Source organism: Diceros bicornis, chromosome 1 (assembly GCF_020826845.1).
Source record: "Diceros bicornis minor isolate mBicDic1 chromosome 1, mDicBic1.mat.cur, whole genome shotgun sequence".
NCBI classification, from domain to species: Eukaryota; Metazoa; Chordata; class Mammalia; order Perissodactyla; family Rhinocerotidae; genus Diceros; species Diceros bicornis.
Window position 1 is genome coordinate 59,773,809 of NC_080740.1, and position 19,990 is coordinate 59,793,798.

General features: G+C 46.4%; 2 protein-coding genes across 3 annotated transcripts in view; both read right to left on the reverse strand.

Annotated features, from left to right (window-relative positions):
* The window catches only part of DIAPH1 (diaphanous related formin 1), a 109,757-nt gene extending 106,318 nt beyond the window's left edge, over window positions 1–3,439 (reverse strand). For both annotated transcript variants that reach the window (XM_058542751.1, XM_058542746.1), the window contains exon 1: window positions 3,246–3,439. In XM_058542751.1, coding sequence (XP_058398734.1) covers window positions 3,246–3,362 — 117 coding nt within the window. In that variant the 5' untranslated portion in view covers window positions 3,363–3,439. The remainder of the gene's footprint in view (window positions 1–3,245) is intronic.
* Window positions 3,440–5,554: 2,115 nt separating this feature from the next.
* HDAC3 (histone deacetylase 3) lies at window positions 5,555–19,594 on the reverse strand. The gene is made up of 15 exons (XM_058542757.1): window positions 19,488–19,594; window positions 19,311–19,393; window positions 17,855–17,997; window positions 13,940–14,021; window positions 13,756–13,812; window positions 13,579–13,634; window positions 13,051–13,184; window positions 12,443–12,523; window positions 11,997–12,070; window positions 11,772–11,836; window positions 10,457–10,546; window positions 10,270–10,328; window positions 9,932–10,011; window positions 9,494–9,651; window positions 5,555–6,206 (listed from the first exon to the last, which is right to left on the reverse strand). The coding sequence occupies exons 1-15, from the start codon at window positions 19,540–19,542 to the stop codon at window positions 6,137–6,139; spliced, it is 1,287 nt and encodes a 428-aa protein (XP_058398740.1). The 5' UTR covers window positions 19,543–19,594; the 3' UTR covers window positions 5,555–6,136.
* Window positions 19,595–19,990: the final 396 nt, after the last annotated feature.

The following is a 19,990-nucleotide window of genomic DNA, read 5'->3' on the forward strand; positions in this document are numbered from 1 at the left end:
ATTCTGCTTGGCACCCTTCACCTTTGACTGCTGTCATTGTAGACAGAACTAAACATTTACACTTCCACTATCAATTTGCTTTTAGAAGGGCATGACACTGCAACATGGTAATAATTCAACATAGGCATCCAAAATTAAACAAGATTTAAAAAATTATATATCTATTCTCTCTAACCCTACACTAAAATTCATGTTTTACAAAATTATGCTCCTAGCTGAATCAGGCAGCAACATTCTTTCTTAGAATGTATCAGCTTCCTGATTGTATGAGAAGACAGGCAGTCTGTAAAATGTAGGAGCACTCTGCAGCCTCCTAACATCCTGGTTATACTCACTCCCCTTACACACATTTCAGAAATCAGTCTATTTGACACCCACATTCATCACTGCTGAAAAGTCAGAAAACACTCTATTCATTCAGAATTTTTATTTTCCTTCATCTTAAGGACTTCTGAAAGGAACTAGAATAATGCCAGAGAAGGGATAAACACGCTCATGGCCCAGGAGAAGACAGACTTATGAAGAACCAAGGGGGAAGAACCAAGGGGGAATACCAAGTAGCCTGGCTTCAGCCACAAATGTCAGAACTCTAACCACCACGTGTTTTTAAAAGATGATTCCCAACCACTTTTTAAGCTCAGACTCCATGTCCTTTCCACACAAATGCCTCAGGAGGTAAGAGTAGATCTTAGGCAATTTGTGAGCTCTGTTCTCATCAGCTGATCTGTATTTAGAACCTGCATAAGCCTGGAAAGGTACGCAGCAGCTAAAGAGATTAGTAACCCCTCAGATGCAAACAAATAACCTTCGCACACACTAAGTCACAAACCAGTGCAGTTTCATAAAGTACATTCTTAACGGAGTTCCAGAGGACACACTCTAGAAAAGGTGGAGTAGGCGAAACAGCTTTGAGTTCACTTTTAGCCTGTAGTTCAAGAAAACTAAGCCATGGGTAACAAAAGCACACCAGCCATCTCACCCACTCCACCCACCCACATATACATACACAGCCACAAAGAGAAGTGGATTGCAATGCTCCTCCTAGTCTCTCATTTCCACGGAGTTCTCATAAAAAGAGCAATGAGAAAGACAATATTTTGATGCCTTGAGGTACATTATAGTTGGCAATAAAGGGGGTAAGAAGCACTACTTTCCTAGAAACTTTCCAATCCCCTAGCTACCAGTGCAATTCTCCTCAGTGCAATGCTACATACATTTTAAAATTCAGCAGGTTAAGAGTTAAGACCAACACCTAAGAAAAAGAGAACTTGGTTCAGCTCCACCTTCTTCCAAAGCAAATACCAACAGCTCTGAGCCAAATCCACTCAGCATATACAAGACTCCATGGACATTCCAAAAAACAGGTGAAAAGAAGTTCAGCTTCCTCAGGTATCTGAGGTGTTTCAGCACCACACACTTAGTAGATTTCACAAATTTGTGAAACACACAAGTGTTAGATCAAAAAAAAAGCACACATAAAATTCTATTAAGTACTTGAAAAACATTTACAAGTCACAGAGGTCACTATAAATCAGCAGGAGTAGCTGGAATTCGGGTGAGGAAGGTCAAACAGTACCCATGGAAACAAAAGCAAAACAAAAAGATACAGAAATAGAATAGGGGCCCTAGAACTTAAGTCTTAGGAGGAAAGCTCTCTAACTAGAGGGTTGAGTCTTATCCTAAAGAAACGAGGAAATGTTGCCTTAGTCACCATATGGGGAGGGTCACCACTACTATTTACATTTCTGGAAAAAAACGGTGTTGGCCAGATAAAAACAGGCAGTTACTAACAGCCTGTAAGTCACTGGAAAGGACAGTCTAGAAGCACCTGCCTTGCTAGAAATAGGAAGAGATGAGTCACTATTTTAATTCTGTTTAGTCCCCTCCACGCTTCAACCCTCTAGGTCCCAAAGCAACACTTTCTTCCTGTTTCCATCACTTTGTCAGTTTTCTTCTCAAACTTAAGTTGGGTCAGAACGCTAAGAAGTGGGGATAAGAGAAAGACAGAGGAAAGAGAAGCCATTTGGTTAGTAAAAAGAGATACTGGAGTGGGGGTGTGACTACCTGGAAGAGAAGACTAAGTAACTACAGGTACAACTAGCAAATGATTATTAAGATACAAGACTCTCCCTCTCTTGGATAGTGCCCCATATCTTTCAAAGCATTTACCGTAAGCAGCAAACAGCTCCTTGGAGAAAGGAGTAAAAAAGAGCATTTAGTGTGGGCAAAGGTAAAGAAAAATGACAGTGTTACATGAATATCAGTATTCCTTCAGACTCGGATTGGAAGTAACTGGCACCTGAGGAAAGCAACACTCTTCTACAGGTGGGAAAAGGGATCTCAGTAGCCTTGGGGCACAAGAGGTGGCAGAAGAGTAGAGGATGGTTATCATGGGAAATGTATAAAAAGCAACACAGTTACCCACAAACTTCTTGGACTTGCCGACTAACTTCCTCCCCACGGGGGAGGTTTATCACCATCCTAGCTCAAGAAGGGCACGAGCATGAGAGAAGCTGTACCTCCCTGAAAAGTGATAAGCAACAGGGCAGAGAGACAGGTTCTCTGGATAGAGAACTACTGGGAAGCAAATTCACGTCATGACCAGTGACCACAGCACCTGGGCAGCAACCCATTCCTGCAATCGCCAGGACACGTCCAAGGGAGGAGGGCAGGTAGGGCTCAAGTCACGTAACATTCCTGAGGGGAAGAATTATCAGGTGACACCGGGCTGAGGGCCCAGAGGTGGGACTCGGGGGGGAGGAAAGTTAGCAGGTGAAAGGGATCAATCTCAGAGAAGGAAGTGACCTTTGGAGAGGCAAAGAAGAGAATACCAAAAAAGGGGGGAAGGGTAATAAGCGAAAATGGACCCGGAAAAGCACAGAGAACCAAGATAGTGATACCTCGGGCAATAGAGGAAGAAGAAAGGAAGTGGGGCTGAGAGGGAAGAGATGGGGCTGAGACCGGCCGGGGCTATGGGGGCGGAGGCAGAGCGTGCGGGCTAGGGGACGAAGGAAGCCCCGAGGTTGCCGGGGCAAGAGCCGGGTGGGACTCTGGGGCTCCCCGAGGTCCCGGGGGGTTAGGATGTTGGGCTGCGGAGCCCAGGACCGAGCAAAACCAGGAAGGGAGGCGCGGAGGCGGCTCCCTAGAGACCGGCGTGCACCCCTGGGGCCGGCTGCGGGGATCTCCGGGGTCCAGTGGGCGGTTACGGGGCCAGGCTGAGGGAGCCGGGCGGGAGGGACACTCACAAATTTCTTGGATTTGCCGCCGTCGCCGCCCGCCGAAGGCAGCTCGTCCGGGCTCCGGCCCTTCTTCTTGTCCCGGGACCCGCGGCCGGGCCCCAGGCCCCCGCCCTGCGGCTCCATGTCCAGGTTCGCGCTGGAGAGTGACCCTGCGCCTACGCCGCTCCCGCCCGGCAGCTCTGAGCAAGCTGCCGCTGCCGCCGCCCAGCAGCTCCTTAGCCCGCTGCCGCGCCCCGCCTTATTAGCATGCCGGCTGCGCGCGCCTCATGAATATACAACGGCGACGCCTAGCTCCCGCCCGCGTGCCCCACTTCCGCCCGGACCCGCAGCCCCTACCAATGGGGGAAGGGACAGGGGTGGAGGGAAGCCGCGGAAACGCGCTACCTGCCCGGCGGGCCTAACCATTCGGATTCACGTGGGGGGGTGGTGAGCGGGCGGTGCAACTCTCTGCGGCCTCAACAGGGAACGGCGCCCCCTAGAGGCTGGAGCGGCGCAGGCCTCCCCGCTCCCACACAGTGCCCACGTGGCTGTAAAACCTGGACCCTCTGACACCCCAGACCAGGATATTATCTGAACCAAAATTCGCATAAGAGACTGTTATCTTGGCAGAAAATGTAGTGCCAGGCTTTCCAGGATAATACAGTTTTTATGTGGGCCATACCTATGGAGAACATGAAAAAATAAAGAAGTAACAGCTACCATTTATTGAAAGCTATGTGCCAAGAACAGAGCTTGGTGCAGGGCAAGTGCTAGACTGGAACTCGACTGGCTCTGGAGTTAGATTACCTAGTTTTGAATCCCAGGTCTGCTATTTTCTAGTTGTGTTTCTAATCTGGAAAAACTACTTACTGCCAACTTATGCCTAAACAGTAATAATAGTTACCATTTACAATGCAGTTGCTCTCTGCCAGGTACTATGCAAAACACTCTACAAGTATTTTTTTTTATAATTTTTATTTATTTATTTACTTTTTCCCCCCAAAGCCCCAGTAGATAGTTGTATGTCATAGCTGCACATCCTTCTAGTTGCTGTATGTGGGACGTGGCCTCAGCATGGCCGGAGAAGCAGTGTGTCGGTGCACGCCCAGGATCCGAACCCGGTCCGCCAGCAGCGGAGCGCGCGCACCTAACCGCTAAGCCACGGGGCCGGCCCTCTACATGTATTTTCTCACTGAATCCTCACAATGCCATGTGATCGATTCCACTAGTCTCACCATTTTACAGATAGGAAGTTGGAACTTGGAGAGTTGAAGTGACTTGCCCAAGAACACATAATTGATAGAAAATTTAAACCCAGGTTAGTCTGACTGCCAAGCCCTATGTTTAACCAGGATTCCCTACTGACATAAACCAAACCTGAGTGAAAAGAACAGGTGTTCTCCAAGAGTATGTTCTTTGTTCTACTAGCTTGATTTCCCCCTCAGTAATTTCATCCATTCTCCCAGGTACATGTCTCTTGTGTGAAAAGTAAGTGGTACCTAGTAGGGCCTCAAAGTATGGACAACATTATCTTGCCCACAGCTGGCAAAAGATTTCAAATGTATGTCCCTGGAGGGCAGAGTCAGTGACTTACTCTGGAGCCCCCAGTGCTCAGGCTAGGGCCTAGTATACTACAGGGACTCCGCCAAACTGGCTGGATCCTAAATCTGGCCTTTACCTCGTGTTCCACTTTCTATTTGCTTGATGAAAAGTTGCATAGAACTGTCCAGCCCACACTTTGAACTCAATTTGTCCAAAACAGTTCAAAAGCTACTTACTTTCTAAGCTAGAGTGTTGAGAAGCAGACAGGATCCAAGCATGGAAAGAGTGACCCATCTATTACTCTTCTTTCTTGTACCACTGTCCACATCTGCTATAGCATTTATCTCACTCCTTACTGGATTGTAAACTCCTCCAGGGAAGGGACCATGTTTGTAGGTACTACAGTATCTAGCACTGTTCTTCACATAGACAGTTAAGATAATGAGCAACTACTTATGGCAGGTACTGTGCTAAGCACTTGACATATTTTATCTCAGTGTATCTTCACCAACCAGCATCACCATTCCAAATGCCCAGGTTCAAAAACCTGAAGTTATCCTCTGCTCCCTCTCTTAAGCTAGTAATCTGCCCAGGTTTGTCTAACTCTTAACCAGAATGCTCTATTAACTCCCTATATATGAGTAAGATAATCCATGCAGAATACATATACCTAACATAAGTGCTAAATGAATGTTAAGTATGATTTTTATTATATACATCATCACTTCCATTTCCTCTCTTGTCATATCTGGGCAGCTAGCAAAAATTAAGAATATTACCAGAAAGGCAAAAGGTACAAAAAATACCAACTTGGTTTATTGGATAAAAACAGTGGTAAAATGGACATAAAACCAAAAGTCAGAACAGGACATTTTCACATCCTCTCCCAACTCAAAACCGCACTTCTCATCATCTGGGCTCAAGGTGTTAGGGAGCCAGAGGCCCCTAAAATCCCTCAATCTTCACCTGCACTGGAAGTAAGGCCTGCAGTTGGACCCAGGAAAGGAGGAAGTCAGAGGCAACCTCAGTCCTGTCTACTCCTCAGCCCTCAAAGTCTCTGGGTTGGAGGGAAGCAGGGAAGGAATAAGGGGGTCAGAGGGGCTGGTATTGGCTTGTAGGGCCCACTGCTTAAGATGTCCTAGAGACAGCTATCCTTGTCCCCACCCAATCCTTAATAGGTACCATTGTCAGGCCTTGGGAAGGAGAGGAAAGGGGATAGTTGGTTCGAGAACCAGATGTGGTCTCCAAACCCTCCCCTAGCATTGGTAAAAACCCGGAAGGTGACCGGTCCAGGGCTAGGGGAGCCACACCTTTTCCCTCCCACCCAATCAAGAGGTAAAAAGGAATTCCTTGGGATACAGCAAGCCTAGCCGCTCTTAAATCTCCACGTCGCTTTCCTTGTCGTTGTCATGGTCTCCATCATAGAACTCATTGGGTGCCTCTGGCCTGCAAAGCAAGGGGAGAGAGGTCAGGGTCCCACTCTCCAAGTTCCAATCTTCTCCCACATAGGCACCCTCTCTGGAGCCATTTCTCAGGCCCCCTTTGTCAGAGAACCACTCTTCTCCTTCTGTTGGTACAGACTGATCACCAGTCATTCATCCATTCATATAGTCAATACCCATTTATTGAGAGACTGCTCTGTGCCAGACACTGTCACAAGCCCTAGCAATACAGTAGAGAATAAGTCAGACAAAATTTCTGCCTATCTCAAAAAACGTACCTAATAAATGAGACTGACAATAACCAACAAAGTAAACAAATAAACATGATAACTTCAGATGGTGGAAAGTGCTATGAATAAAACGAAATAAAGCGATGTGACTGAGAGTGATGGGAGGAAAAGGGTAAAACTTCAGACAAGATTATTAGGGAAGGCTGTTCTAAGCAGGTAAGACCTGAAGTCTGAGAAGGAACTGGCCAGGCAAAGATCTCAGGAAGACCATTCCAAGCTGCAAGAAAACCAAGTACAGAGGTTGTAAGGTGGAAGGAGATTGATGTATTCCAGTAAGAGCAAGGAGACCAGGATGGCTGGGAGTAGTGTGCATGGAGCAGAGTAGTCAGAGATGAGACCAGGGATGTAGGTATGGGCCAGCATGCAGGGCCTTTTAAAGCCATGGTCAGAAATCTGGATTTTCTTCTAAGTGCAATTAGAAGGGAAGCTTCAGGGCCGGCCCCGTGGCTTAGCGGTTCTGTGCGTGCACTACGCTACTGGCAGCCAGGGTTGGGATCCCGGGCGCGCACCCACGCACCGCTTCTCCAGCCACGCTGAGGCCGCGTCCCACATACAGCAACTAGAAGGATGTGCAACTATGACATAACTATCTACTGGGGCTTTGGGGGAAAAAAAAGGAGGAGGATTGGCAATAGATGTTAGCTCAGAGCCAGTCTTCCTCAGCAAAAAGAGGAGGATTAGCACGGATATTAGCTCAGGGCTGATCTTCCTCACAAAAAAAAAAAAAAAAAAGAAGGGAAGCTTCGAGCAGAAGAATGACATGATATTATAAACCTGTAGTGGGTGAAGGGATGTGAAAGCAACACAATAAGGGTCCAATAAGTATTCAATACTGGTTCCTTTCTTTTTGGAAAACTATTCTCTGGGAGAATATGAATAACTCATAACTGAACTCTCTTGCCCACAGCTGATAACTGAGAAAGAAGGGAGAAAGTCATCAAAGAGAAGTTGGGGAACTAAGTCAGGAAAGGCCTTCTCTGCCTGGTAAGCAATGTCTCAGTTACCTCTGCACAAGGGTTAAAGGTGTGGAGTCAGAGACTCAGGTTTGAATCTCAGCCTTGATATTTAACTAGCTGTGGGACCTTGGAAAGTTATTTAACCTCTCTGAGCCTTAGATTCTTCTTCTGGTAATTTAAGGATAACAGCCACCTCTTAGGGTTGTCTGACGGCAACAAAATGATGACAGGATGATATGTATGTTTTAATATAAAGCACTTAGTATTGAGTCTGGTGCTTAGCAAACCCACAGAAAGTGGTAGCTCATTATTACTACTCTGTAAATGATATGCAAGCTGGAGCTATAAACATCAAAGAACAGGAACTCAGTGGGTGGTCTGACAGTGAGGTAAGGCTTAGGACAGGAAGAGGACTGAGGCTTCTGCTGGCTGTTGAGAGGGGGTGGTATAATGCAGAGACTAGGCCCAGATCCCAGCCTAGTCTGGAACTATAGGTGAAAAATCTATAGCCTAGAACTATAGATGAAAAAGCCCAACTTTACCAAAAGGAAGAGCTTAAAAACAAGTTTTTACCTGTTTTTATGACAAAGAAAATCTATTTCCAAAGTCAAGCCTCAGAGACCTAGAGAAGTTGAGAAGGAGATGATGGGTCAAAAACGAATCCTGAGGCCAGATGTTCAGGTACCTCCTCAACCAGGAGTGGGAATAAGGGGGTATTCACGGAGGAAGAAGGTTAGAGTGGTCCTAAGGGTCTGAGCAGTAACGCCCAGGTCCAGAGGAGAGATCTGGAAGCCTGAACTCTAAGACAGAGAAGCAGATTCTGGAAGGGACTGAGAAACCCATCAGACTGCAGCAGAGCCAGCTCAAACCTCTAAAACTGCGTGGGAGCAGGACCAAGCGTCCTGCAGGTGTCCAGCTGTGGTTATCCCTCAGTCATGTAACGAAATCTGTTCTCCATTAAGTGCATCTGTTTCTGCACTTCTGGGTTCTGTTGTATTTTCCCTTCATTTTTCAGAAAACCTTGTTCAGGGATTTAAAAAAAAATTCCATCCAGGTCTCTTTTTTCCCTAATTCATTACATCTGTAAATATTTTAGTATGTATCTCAGAAAGATAAAGACTTAAAAAAAAAATAACCACAATACAATTATCACACCTGAAAAAATTAACAGAGGAAAGAAATCAAAGAGCCTTAGAGAGCAGTATACTGGCAGTGACCTGTCTAGCTCAGAACCGAAGGAGGGAGTAAAATGAATATAAAAGAATATAAAAAGAATATAAACTATTACAGACTTTTTAGAAGGCAATTTGGCAGCAAATATAAGAAATTTTAGTGCACACAGCCTTTGACCTAGCAGCAACAATTCTAGGAATTTAACCCACTCAAGCATGCAAAGAGGTATACCTAAGGGGGTTCATTGCCACATTCTTAGTAATAGTAAAAAAATGGGAAATAATGTAAATGCCCATCAGTGGTACTTGGTTAAATTATACTACATCTACACAATGGAATATTATACAGTTGATAAAATAATGAAGTAGATCTATATATATTGACATGGAAAGATACATTGTAAAAAAAAAAAAAAGGAACAGCTGTAAGTTGTAGAGCAATATGTATAGAATGACCCAACTTGCATTAAAAAAAAAAAAAACCTGCACAAACTCTGAGAATGAGTGTATGTATGTGTTTGTGTTTATATGTGCATGTTGAATAGTATACTTGTAATCTATAGAAAAAATCTATCTGAAAAGATACAAATCCAACTATTAACAGTGGTTACTTTGTGGAATGTGTCTGGGATTATGTGAAAGCAAACTTAACATATTTTGGTGCTGTTTAAAATTTTTACAATAAATATATGTTACTTATGTCATTAAAAACAGGGCAAAAAAAGTGTGGAATTGTGGCAGACCAAACAGTAGGCATACCGAAGGATAAAAGTGAGGGACAATTAGGCTAATGCCTTCCAATTTACTTTTTCCCTCTGGACCTTCCCGACGAGCCTGCTGGAATCCCCTGCTCTCAAGTCCCTGCCCACAGACCTGCTGTAGTTCTCCTCGGGACCCCTCTCCTCTGCATCAGCCTCATCAGTCCTGTCATAGGTCAGGAGGTCTGCAGGCACATCATGAATCTGGACACTAGGCGCATGGTTCAGCATCTTCAGGTTTTCAAAGATTGTCTGGCGGATCTGGTCCAGATACTGGTTGGGGGTGAGGAAGGAGAATGAGCAACTCCCAGTGATTCCCAGCATCCACACTTCTAGTTGCCTTTCACCCCTCCTAGTTCGAGTCCCCCACCTGATAACTGTCCCTCCTCCCAACCCCGTTTGCCTCTACTTTAAACTGGTCTGCCTCCTAGCTGATAACAGTGATAGTGATGGCTGAGAACTTTCTTCTCTTCTCTGGTTTCTCTGATTTCCCACATCCTGGACCTCTCCTGGGCTCCCCAACCCTAGTGCTCAGCTTCTCTGAGCTGCAGACCTGGCGTGAGTTCTGATTCTCGATGCGGGTGCTGACGTCCGGATGGAGCGTGAAGTCCGGGGCAAAGTACTCGAAGTATTCTTAGGGGGGAAGGGAGATTAGGAGGAGAAGGTATGGCTTAGAGAGAGACAGGTAGGTCCCCAGACTCCCAATCTCTTTCGTTCCCATTCAAAACCCCTACACAATAGCTGCCCAATCTTTTTCCTGCTCTAAGCCCAGGGGTTTAGTCTGCAGAGCTCTGAGAGTGTCAAATTTCCCATATGCCTTCAAACCAGGCCATTCTGGAGTCTTGTGAGAATGGCCTTCCTGTTGTGGGGGTATCCTGGGGTGCTCCTTACCACTGTAAGGAAGCTCCTCACTAATGGCCTCTTCTACCAGCAGCGATGTCTCATATGTCCTGAAACCAACCAGCAAAGGAGGGCAGGCTGAGCAAGTGGGCTGAAGGGCTCACCTGGCCGTCTCTCAGGAATACTGTAGCTCACACACTGGACAAAGGGCAGGAGGAAAACCAGGGAGTGTGCTCACCAGCAACGGGCAACATTTCGGACAGTATAGCCACCACCACCTAGCACCAGTAGAGGAATATTGAAGCTCTTGACATATTCGACGCATTCCCTGTTAAAAGGAACCAGAGGAATGGGCGGAGGAAATTATCAAAAGCCAAAGTATATACCTCTAGGTATTGCCTGGGAAGGGGAACAAGGGAACTAGAAATGTTCTACATCTTGATCTAGGTAGTGAAATTCATTGAGTCACAGCCCTGAGATATATGCACTTAATTATATACATGTTGTGTCTCAATAAAAATTTTAAAATACAGTGCACTCCCACCTCTCTCCTGCTCAACACCCACCTTGGCACCCCAACTATTAATCAACTATTCTCATCAATGCACCAGCAAGTACTGTCAGTTCTAGCCTCCAAAATATAACTCAAACCATCTACTTATCTCCATCGCTACCTCCTCCACCTTAGCCCAAGCACCATATCTCCTGCCTAAACAACACCAACAGCTTCCTAACTGGTCTTCCCATGTCCATTCCTGTCCCCCCATTCCCACCCCAAACCTTTCTCTATTCAGCAGTCAGAGCAGTTACTTTAAAACATGAGTTGGATCATGTCACTTCCCTGCTTAAAATCTTCCGAATGTTTCCCATCATATTTGAAACATAATCCAGCCCCCTGACCAGGGTCTAAAGGCTCCGCACAACTTGCCACTGCCACCTTCTCAGAGCCCCCTCAAACCACCTCCAGCTTGTTCCCTGCGTTCTTGCCTCACTGGTTTTACTTCATCTCCTCTGCTACACCAGCTCTTCCCTGCCTCAGAGCCTCTGCACGGGCCCTTCTCACTGCTTGGGACAGACTTCTCTTTGCTCCTCTTATGGCTCACTCCTTTTAGCGTCCAGGGCTCAGCTGAAATTTCACCCACTCAGAAAATCCTTTCCAAATCATGCTATCTAAAGTAGATTCCCCACTGTTATCCTGCATGTTACCTTTCTATCTTTTTCCTCCATAGGATTTATAACAATCTACTTATTTTGTTGGTTTACTCATTCTTTGTCTGTTTCCTAAACTAAACTGTAAACTCCGAGTTTCCCCATTGCATCCCCATCTCCTAGTACAATGCCTGGAACATAATAGGTGCTTAATAAAAACCTACTGTGAATGAATGGCCAGCTGGGGAACCCTGTTCAAGGTGACATTTCTGGTTCAAGTACAATTTGTAGCTATTTTTGATTCCCAAGAACAGGTGAGGCTCATTCTCCAACTTTCCTCACTCCATCTATTGAGGCCCAAGGCCACTTGAAAACCTGGGGGAGTGGAGGAAGGCAAGTCTCACCCATGTCCTCGAATACTGAGGTTGAAGCAGCCCAATCGATCACAGCCCAGAGAGTCAGCTCCACACTGCAAAAAGCAAACCCCAAGCCGCTGCAGTGGGACAACTGAGCAGAATGCCCCCGATGTCCTTCATTTCCCTTCCCCCACCAACCCTGAGGCTCTCCTCTTCCTGCTCTCTTTCCCCAAGCCCAGGCAGAGTCCCCTGAGGGGGCACTGACAGTATTACCTGGAGCACAATGCACGTGGGTTGGTAGAAGTCCACCACCTGGTTGATGACTGGCTGGAAAAGGTGCTTGTAACCTGGGAGAGGGCCAAAGATGGGCACCTGGCACCCCAAGGGGATGGGGAGACAGGGAACAAAAGGAAAAGGGGTTGAGAGAGCGTGTAGCCCAGGAAAGGGGCAACCCAAAGAACCAAACCATTGGTTCCGAACTTCTGGAAGGGGTCCCAGACCCCTCTGAGTGACCGACAAAAGCTAATGACTCTTTTCCCAGAAAAGTGCACATACACACAATATGTTGCATATAATTTCTAGGGGGTTCATAGTCCCTCTGAAGCCCATTCATCCTTAAGGACACTTGGCTCAACAGCAGACAATACCAGGCAGAAGAGGTTAATTTCAAGGACAGAAAGAAGGGACCCAGTAAGCAGGGAGAAAACTTCAGTACTTACTCTGGTCATCAATGCCATCCCGCAGGGGCACATTGAGACAGTAGTAGCGGCCACTCTCTGCTCCAACTTCGTACATGTCACCTATAGGGAAGTGGGAAGTGGGAAGCGGCAGCCATGCATAGGAGGCATCCACAACTCAGCTGCTTCAACCCCAATCCGCACTCTGAGGGCCTCTCACTCCATCTGCGTACCTCCACCACACACACCCTAGAGCCACTAAGTCTCTTGCAGCTTGCATTCATTCAACCGATACTTTTTGAGGGCCTACTATGAGGCAAGCTGTGTACTAGGCACTGGGGATACAGCAGTAAAGAGAACTAATGAAATCCCACCAAGCTCATATTCTTGGGGGTAGGCATGAATAGGAGGGAGACAGTAAACAAAACAAAACACCACAATAAATACAAACAGCAGTGAGTGCTCTAAGAGAGACAAGCAGAGTGACGTGATAGAGTAATGGGAAAGGAAGTGATTACTTTAACTGGGGTGGTCAGGAAAGGCTTCTCTGAGGAGAGGCCATCTGAGCTGAGACCTGAAGGCTGAGAAGGAGGTAGTCATGGCAAAGAGCTTAGGGGTGCAAAGGGGGACGGTCATTCCTATTCCCATACCTGTGCCAGGGAAGAAGTAGTTTCCGTACTTGTGGAAGGACACTGTCATGACCCGGTCAGTGAGGTAGAAGGCTTCCTGAACCCCGTCACCATGGTGGATGTCAATATCAATGTAGAGCACCCGAGGGTGGTACCTGGTGCGAGGGCAAAGCCAGGGTCTGAGGCAGAGGTGAACCCCAGGAAGAAAAACCCCTCAACCCACTCCCACCAAACACAAGGTGTGGAATTATGAAGAGTCTGCTCTGGCCCAAGTCACCTGAAACCTAATACCACCAGTTCCCTAAGGGCAGCCCTGGGGCTCCAGCCTCGAGGCAGGAACAGGACAGGGATGTGCAGAGAAAGCTGAAATGTGAGCAGGCAGCACAGAATCAGCAGCAGAGTACAGGAAGAGGCAGTCTGAGGAAAGCACCAAGAACTTGGGAGAAGCTAGTGTAGGGGTGGAGGTCAGGGTCAGGGCCAGGGCAGTCTGAGAGACCTCCTCAGCCAAGAGTCTTATAAGTCCCCCTCATCTCCTCCAGGGCTACTTACTTGAGCAGCTCCAGGATGCCAATCACAATGTCATTGACATAGCAGAAGCCAGAGGCCTATGGTGAGATAGTGGTCTTACAAAGAAAGGAACAATTCCTCCACCCAGCTGCCCCCGACTGTCCTCCTGACCACCTTCCCTAGGGTAGCCATTGTCTCCCTCATCACCTCCTCACTCACCTCAAACTTCTTGGCATGGTGCAGACCACCAGCCCAGTTAATGGCAATATCACAGATCTGAAAGACAAACACACAACTCACAGTCCTCCTGCCCATTCCCAAAGCTGGGAGCTCGGGGTCAAGGTTGAGGCCCTGAGCCCAGGCACCCAGAGGAAAGGGGGAACAGGACTCAAGCTATGGTCACCTTGTTGTTCAGCTGGGTTGCTCCCTGCAGAGATGCGCCTGTGTAACGAGAGCAGAACTCAAAGAGTCCGGGAAACACTGGGCTGCAGCAAAGAGGAGCAAATTGGAGCCCTTTTACCTTTGTCCAGGTCCTTCCTACACCTCTCTCCCCGTCCCAAACCCCTCCAATTGCCATTCTTCCATAACCCTCTCTCCCCCTCCTACACACCTGAGTTATCTGCAAATTGATTCAACAAATATTTTAGACCAAACCATGTACCAAGCCCTGTGCGAGACACTAGGTGGGAAGTAAAGAAGCATTTAACTCTGTTAGGGAGTTTATAACCTAGCTGGGGAGAGAAGTAGGCAGCTTCTAGGTACTTGAGTATACACACAAAAAGGAAATAAGCTGAAAGAGACCAAGAACTTTGTTTTTCTTAAAAGATTCTTCTATGTGTATCACATTTTAACATAATGTTAAATAATATTCTTTATAGTCACACATTTTAAGAAAGAGTTTTATCCCTACGTATATGAAATAGTAATAATGAAGAGGTAACCCATAGAAAGCCTTTAACACAGTGAACGGCACCTAGTAAGCCTTTAATAAATGTCAGCTATAATTATTACCATCTTCATTCTTTATAAAAAGGAGAGGCTTGAAGCCAGACACAAAATGTTATATACTATATGGCTCCATTTATATAACACTCTGGAAAAGGCAAAATATAGGGACAGACCTCAGATCAGTAGTTGCCTGGAGCTACGGTGGAGAGAAAGAACTGACTACAAAAGGGTATGAGGGACCTTTGTGGGATCATGGAAATAATCTATACCTTGATACATTCTGTCAAAACTCTCAGAACTGAATACCTAAAAAGGGTGAATTTTACTGTATGCAAATTATGCCTTCAAAAATCTGACTTTTAAAAAAGGAAAAGCTTAAAAAATCCCTAGTTTTAGGTCTCCAAGAAAACAGTGCAGCTGACACAGTTGACCATGTGACAAGAGAACTGTAGGGAGTTTTAGAGTTTCTCAAAGGGTTTGGGAAGAATTAGTGATTGACACCTAGAAAACTAAACAAATGAAAAAACAATGCAATTATCAGCTCCAGGAAAAACAGAAAGTTGTACAAGAAAAAAGATTAAATCATAGTATACTATTGGGCTCCATAGTAAATGAATTTTTCAAAGTTATAATAATGTAAACACAGAATACTTATTTAATAAAAATTGTGATATAACTATATTGTGAAGCTGGGAGGGGAGGGAAAGCCAGGATGATGGTATAAGAGACTAAATGCTCATCTCCCATACTAAGAGCTTGACAGACAATGCCTAAAACTGATAAATGAAGAAATAGCAATATAAGCAAGTTATAAGAGGCAGCACAATGTGATAGCATGATTAAGAGCCCAGATTCTGGAGCCAGACTACCTAGGTTCAAACCTTGACTGTTTAACACCTACTAATGATCATGAGGTTGGGCAAGCTGTTTAACCTTTTTGTGCCTAAGTGTCCTTGTCTGTAAGAAGGAGACAATAATAGACCCTGCCTCATAGGGGTTGTTGAGATTAAATGAGCGAATGGCTGTAAAGCATTTAGAATAGTACCTGACACATAGTAGGCATTACCTAAGTATTACAGATTATTAGTAACAACAGATTACTATTATTACTTTGAAATCCAAAGATAAATACCAGAAGAAATAGCTAAAGAAGCTGAAAGTGGCTGCCACTGGGGAAAGGGATTTATAGTGGGGAGAGCTAGGTCTGGGACTACTTTTTTTTTTTCCCCATTAAAAGCCTTATAGTCCAATTTGGCTTTTTATATTAGATTACTTTGCAAACAATTAGAAATTAATTAAAAGGAAAGAAAAAAAAGGAAAATCCCTGATTCTCAACTGAAGCATAGATAAGCACAACTGTAGCTTAAGTTTGCTGAGGGCCCAGTGGTAGTATTGTGTAACTGCACAAAGAGCATTCACAGGGCCCCAGCTGTGGCCTGAGGGCTGACTCTGCGTTCCCAGACCTATAAAGTGAACTCAGAAGTAGCAGCAGCAGCAATAACAAGAAATCAAGAACTTCCCAAGATAGCATGTGACTGAACACCAAATGAGCAGTGCAGCATGCACAGGACAGACCTCTGTGGCTGGTGTGGTCAAGAAAGGCTTCATGGTGTGAAGCCTCATGGTGGTGTGATGGCTGGGAAGGCCTTGGAGAGGGTGAATGGGGAACAAAGGGCATTGTAGGAAGGGACTCTATGCAGCAGGGGTATGGGGATAAGGTTGGGAAGGTGCTCAATGCCAGCCTAAGGAGTTCGTTTCTGTCCTCCAGCCCAGGCTGCTTCTATTGGTAGGATCTTTCAGGGAACCAGATTAGTGTCGTGTTTAAAAACCTGGGCTCTGGATTTGAATCCTGCCACCTGCAGTGACTAGTTATGTGACTCAGGCTAAGTTACCTAAATCGCCTGAAACTCCAGTTTACTTATGCCTAACATCAGGAAAAGGAATATTATATCTCAGGGTTAGTGTGAGAATTTAGTGGATGTACCAGCAATCCCCAGCATAGCAGTGTAAGCATTCGATAAATGGTAGCTGTTGTAGGAAACTGCAGGATCTACAGCCTGGTTTCTTCAAGAAATAAATTCAAGGAAGAAAAGGAAACATTACAGATTAAAAGTCTTAAGAGACGGAATACATACAACCAAATGCAATGTGTGGACCTTGTTTAGATCCTAATTTAAATAATTCCACTGCAAAAAAGAAAAATTATAAGACAATTGAAGAAATCTGAATATTGATTGCAAATTCAATGATATTAAGGAATTACTGGTAATTTCTGAGATGTCATAATGATATTGTGTGGTTTTTTTTTAAAGAGTATCATTTGGAGATACACAACAAAGGATTTACAGATAAAAGGATATGACATCTGGGATTTGCTTTAAAATAATCTAACTAACATAAGAGGATACAGATGAAGTAAGATTGCCCATTTGCTCATAAGTGTAGCAGCTGGGTGATGGATATGTGGGGGTTCACTGTACTAGTCTACTCTCAGAAATGTTTGAAATTTTCCCTAATAAAAAGTTTAAAAACAAACTGAGTAAAGGTAGCTGTTATGGTCACTGTATTTTCATGGATGTATACTAGAATGTAAGCAAGGATCATGGCTTATCGTCACTGTCCACTCCCTTCTCCACAGGGCCTAACTCTGAGTCTTCTTGCTATGATACAAGCTCAATGTAAACCTGATCATGTCAGATCACCCTCTTGCTTTTTAAAATACTTCGATGACTTCCCTCTATTCTAGGGGTAAAAACCCCAATTCATAATAGGGCTGTTTACTTTTTAAAGGCCCTGCCTACCTCTAACCTCAATTCAGATCACTCTTCTCTTCAGATTCTGTGGTCTGCCTTTTTTCTGTTCCTCAAATGAGTTACACGTTATCCTAGCACAGATCCTTAGCACATGTTCTCCCTACTGCCCACAACATTCCTGTCCCTACTCTCTATCCTCCCAACCACCTTTCACCTAATTACCTCCTCCTACTCTTTCTTCAGATCTCAGCTCAATCTTCATTATTTCCTCTAGGAAGCCTCCACTGACTAGCCCACTCCCAAGCTGGATAATTCTTCCACATATACACTCCCATGGTCTGTCATGTGCCTCTTCTTCATAGGACTTACCACAACTATAATATTAAAATATTGCTGTTGTTGTTTATCACTGCATCCCCAGCACTTAACACAGGACCTGGCCTACAGCAAATGACCAGTAAATATTTGTTGAATAAACAAATGGGTAAATGATGATTCACTGACAAGTAGGCCTCTTCATGTCTTCCCACTGCTACCACAAGACCTCACTCAAGTATTCTCCTTGAAATGCCTGGCATCAAAGTGCCTGGCATCAAAAGTCCCAGTCCTCCCCTCACCAGTCATCGCCCACGTTGAAGGCATTAAGGCTCTTGGTGAAGCCTTGCATATTGGTGGGGCTGACTCTCTGCAGGAAGTCGATGTAGTCCTCAGAGTGGAAGCGGCACATGTCATGCTGGGACGCCTGGTATGGCTTGAAGACCTCAGGATGGAAACACAAGATGAACCCAGGCAGGGTCAGTCCCACTAATGGGACTGAGACCACCCACACTGAACCCAGCCCTGGGGACTGTCCAAAACTACATACAGCAATCCCTTGACCCCTCAAGCCGTGTTATTCTAGGAGGCAAAGGTCAGTGAAGAAGAGAAGCTCCAATTAGCCAGGTGGGTTATTATGGTCAAGCCCCCTAAAGACCATGGGGGTTGGCTTCTCCTTCTCACCTCCAGTCCAGCCTTTCCTACTTTCTCAACCTTGAGCCCTGATCCACCTGCCCTGTTCCCCGGATCTCCTATTCCTGCTTCTTTCCATAGTCCTCTCCACCCCTGGACTCTGATTCTGTCCTCTCTCTCCTCTGAGTTCTTAATTTCAGAGTCAAATAATATGGGATATATGACAACCTTCTAACTAAAACCCAAAGTGCCAAGGTGCTTAGCCAGAGATTTATCATCTTTTGAGGCGTTTACACACTTCTTTAGAAATTGGACAGAACAAAAAGCTTTTCTCTCCCCAAAAAATGCACACAGGTACATACAGCGGCAGACTAAATTTCAAGGGATTCATAGATTCATGCACTAACATCACCTCAGTCTTTTCTACGACCAGTTCACTTCTCTGTGCCTCGGCACAAGCAGTGGACACTCATACTGTTGACTAATTCCCCTTGTAATGCATAAGGGCTGAGCTTAACTGTTATAATTGCATATCACAGCAATAAATTCTAAGGTGGGGACAGACAGCATGTGAGGGTTGGGTAGTGATTACCCATGTAGGGGTATTCTAGGTTGGAAAGGGAATACTCAGGACATCTCCTGCTCTCCTCCACACACACATACACACTCACACACAGGGCAGCAGAGTCCTCCCTGGAGCTCTAGCTCCTTGGAGGCGGAGAGAGGTGGCAAAGAAGGGGTGGGAACTGAGAGTAACCTCACACCCAGATTCGGTGATCCAGCCCCTCTCCCTTTCCTGAGGCCACAGCACTGCCCACATCCTGAAATGCGAGGGAGGAAAACACCTTCTGTCTTCAAACCAGCCCCACTCCACCCTAACCTAGGTCAAAGGTTGGTCCACCTGAGGTCAAAGGGTGGCTAACCTAAGGTGAAAAAGTAACTCCTATTAAGTCAGGGGATGCACCCACCAACACTTCGCATATGGGGGATGCTCCTGGTTCCTTCTATCCAGCCTCCCCCCACTTCAGGGGTGGGTCGTACTTGGTGCATTCAGTGCAGCCTACCTACCCCTAGGGCCACAGCTCGCCCCCACCCTCAAATCCCAGCAGAGACGACGGGACTCACGATCATCTTCTTATAGAGACCGTAGTGCAGGACCAGACTATGGGTCAATGCCAAGCGATGGGGCTTCATAGGGTGCCCTGCCCCTGGGGGTGGGAGAAGAGAGTTCGTCAGCTCCCATCCCTAGAGTTGTAGACCTCCGCGTCCCGAAACCCCTCGCGCATAACCTTCTTCCCTCACCGTAGTGGAAGTTGCCCACGTCGGGGTCGTAGAAATAGGCCACGGTCTTGGCCATGGTTCCGGCGGGATCAGGCCCCGCGCCTCCGCCACCCGCCGGGCCGCCTGCCCCACCCCCCGTCGTACGTGCTGCGTAGGCACGCAGCCGGCCTCTGCGGAACCGGGAGGTCCAGGCCCCGCCTCCCTAGACCACGCCCACGCCCAGACCACGCCCCCTGCGCAGTTCTAGCAGTTGCCCTGCTTCGCCCTTCTAGGTTCTGGGGCGTGAGCGTCTGGGCTTGGGCGGAGGACGGAGAGCATTGGTCCTAGGATGCGAGGGCCATTTCCTTCCAGGCGGGGGTCATATGCTCGGGAAGTTGAGCCATCCCATCCAGCCACTTGCCCCAAACGGGGCGCAGGCCGTGGTCACCTCTCTAGGAGGCTCCGGAGAACCGGCCACGCTGTCCCTCTCGGGTGCAGAAAGCCGACTTCCCCGGCCCGCTGGGAAGGTTCCCGGCTATCCACCC

Bases quoted from the DNA above. Each gene is read 5' to 3' on its own strand.
- HDAC3 (XM_058542757.1), bottom strand. From the start codon at position 19,542: ATGGCCAAGACCGTGGCCTATTTCTACGACCCCGACGTGGGCAACTTC. The intron at 12,071-12,442 runs GTAAGTACTGAA...GCCCTCTCCCAG, and splicing joins GGATGGCATTGATGACCAGA to GTTACAAGCACCTTTTCCAG. The intron at 6,207-9,493 runs GTCTGTGGGCAG...CTTGCTTTGCAG, and splicing joins CCCGAGGAGAACTACAGCAG to GCCAGAGGCACCCAATGAGT.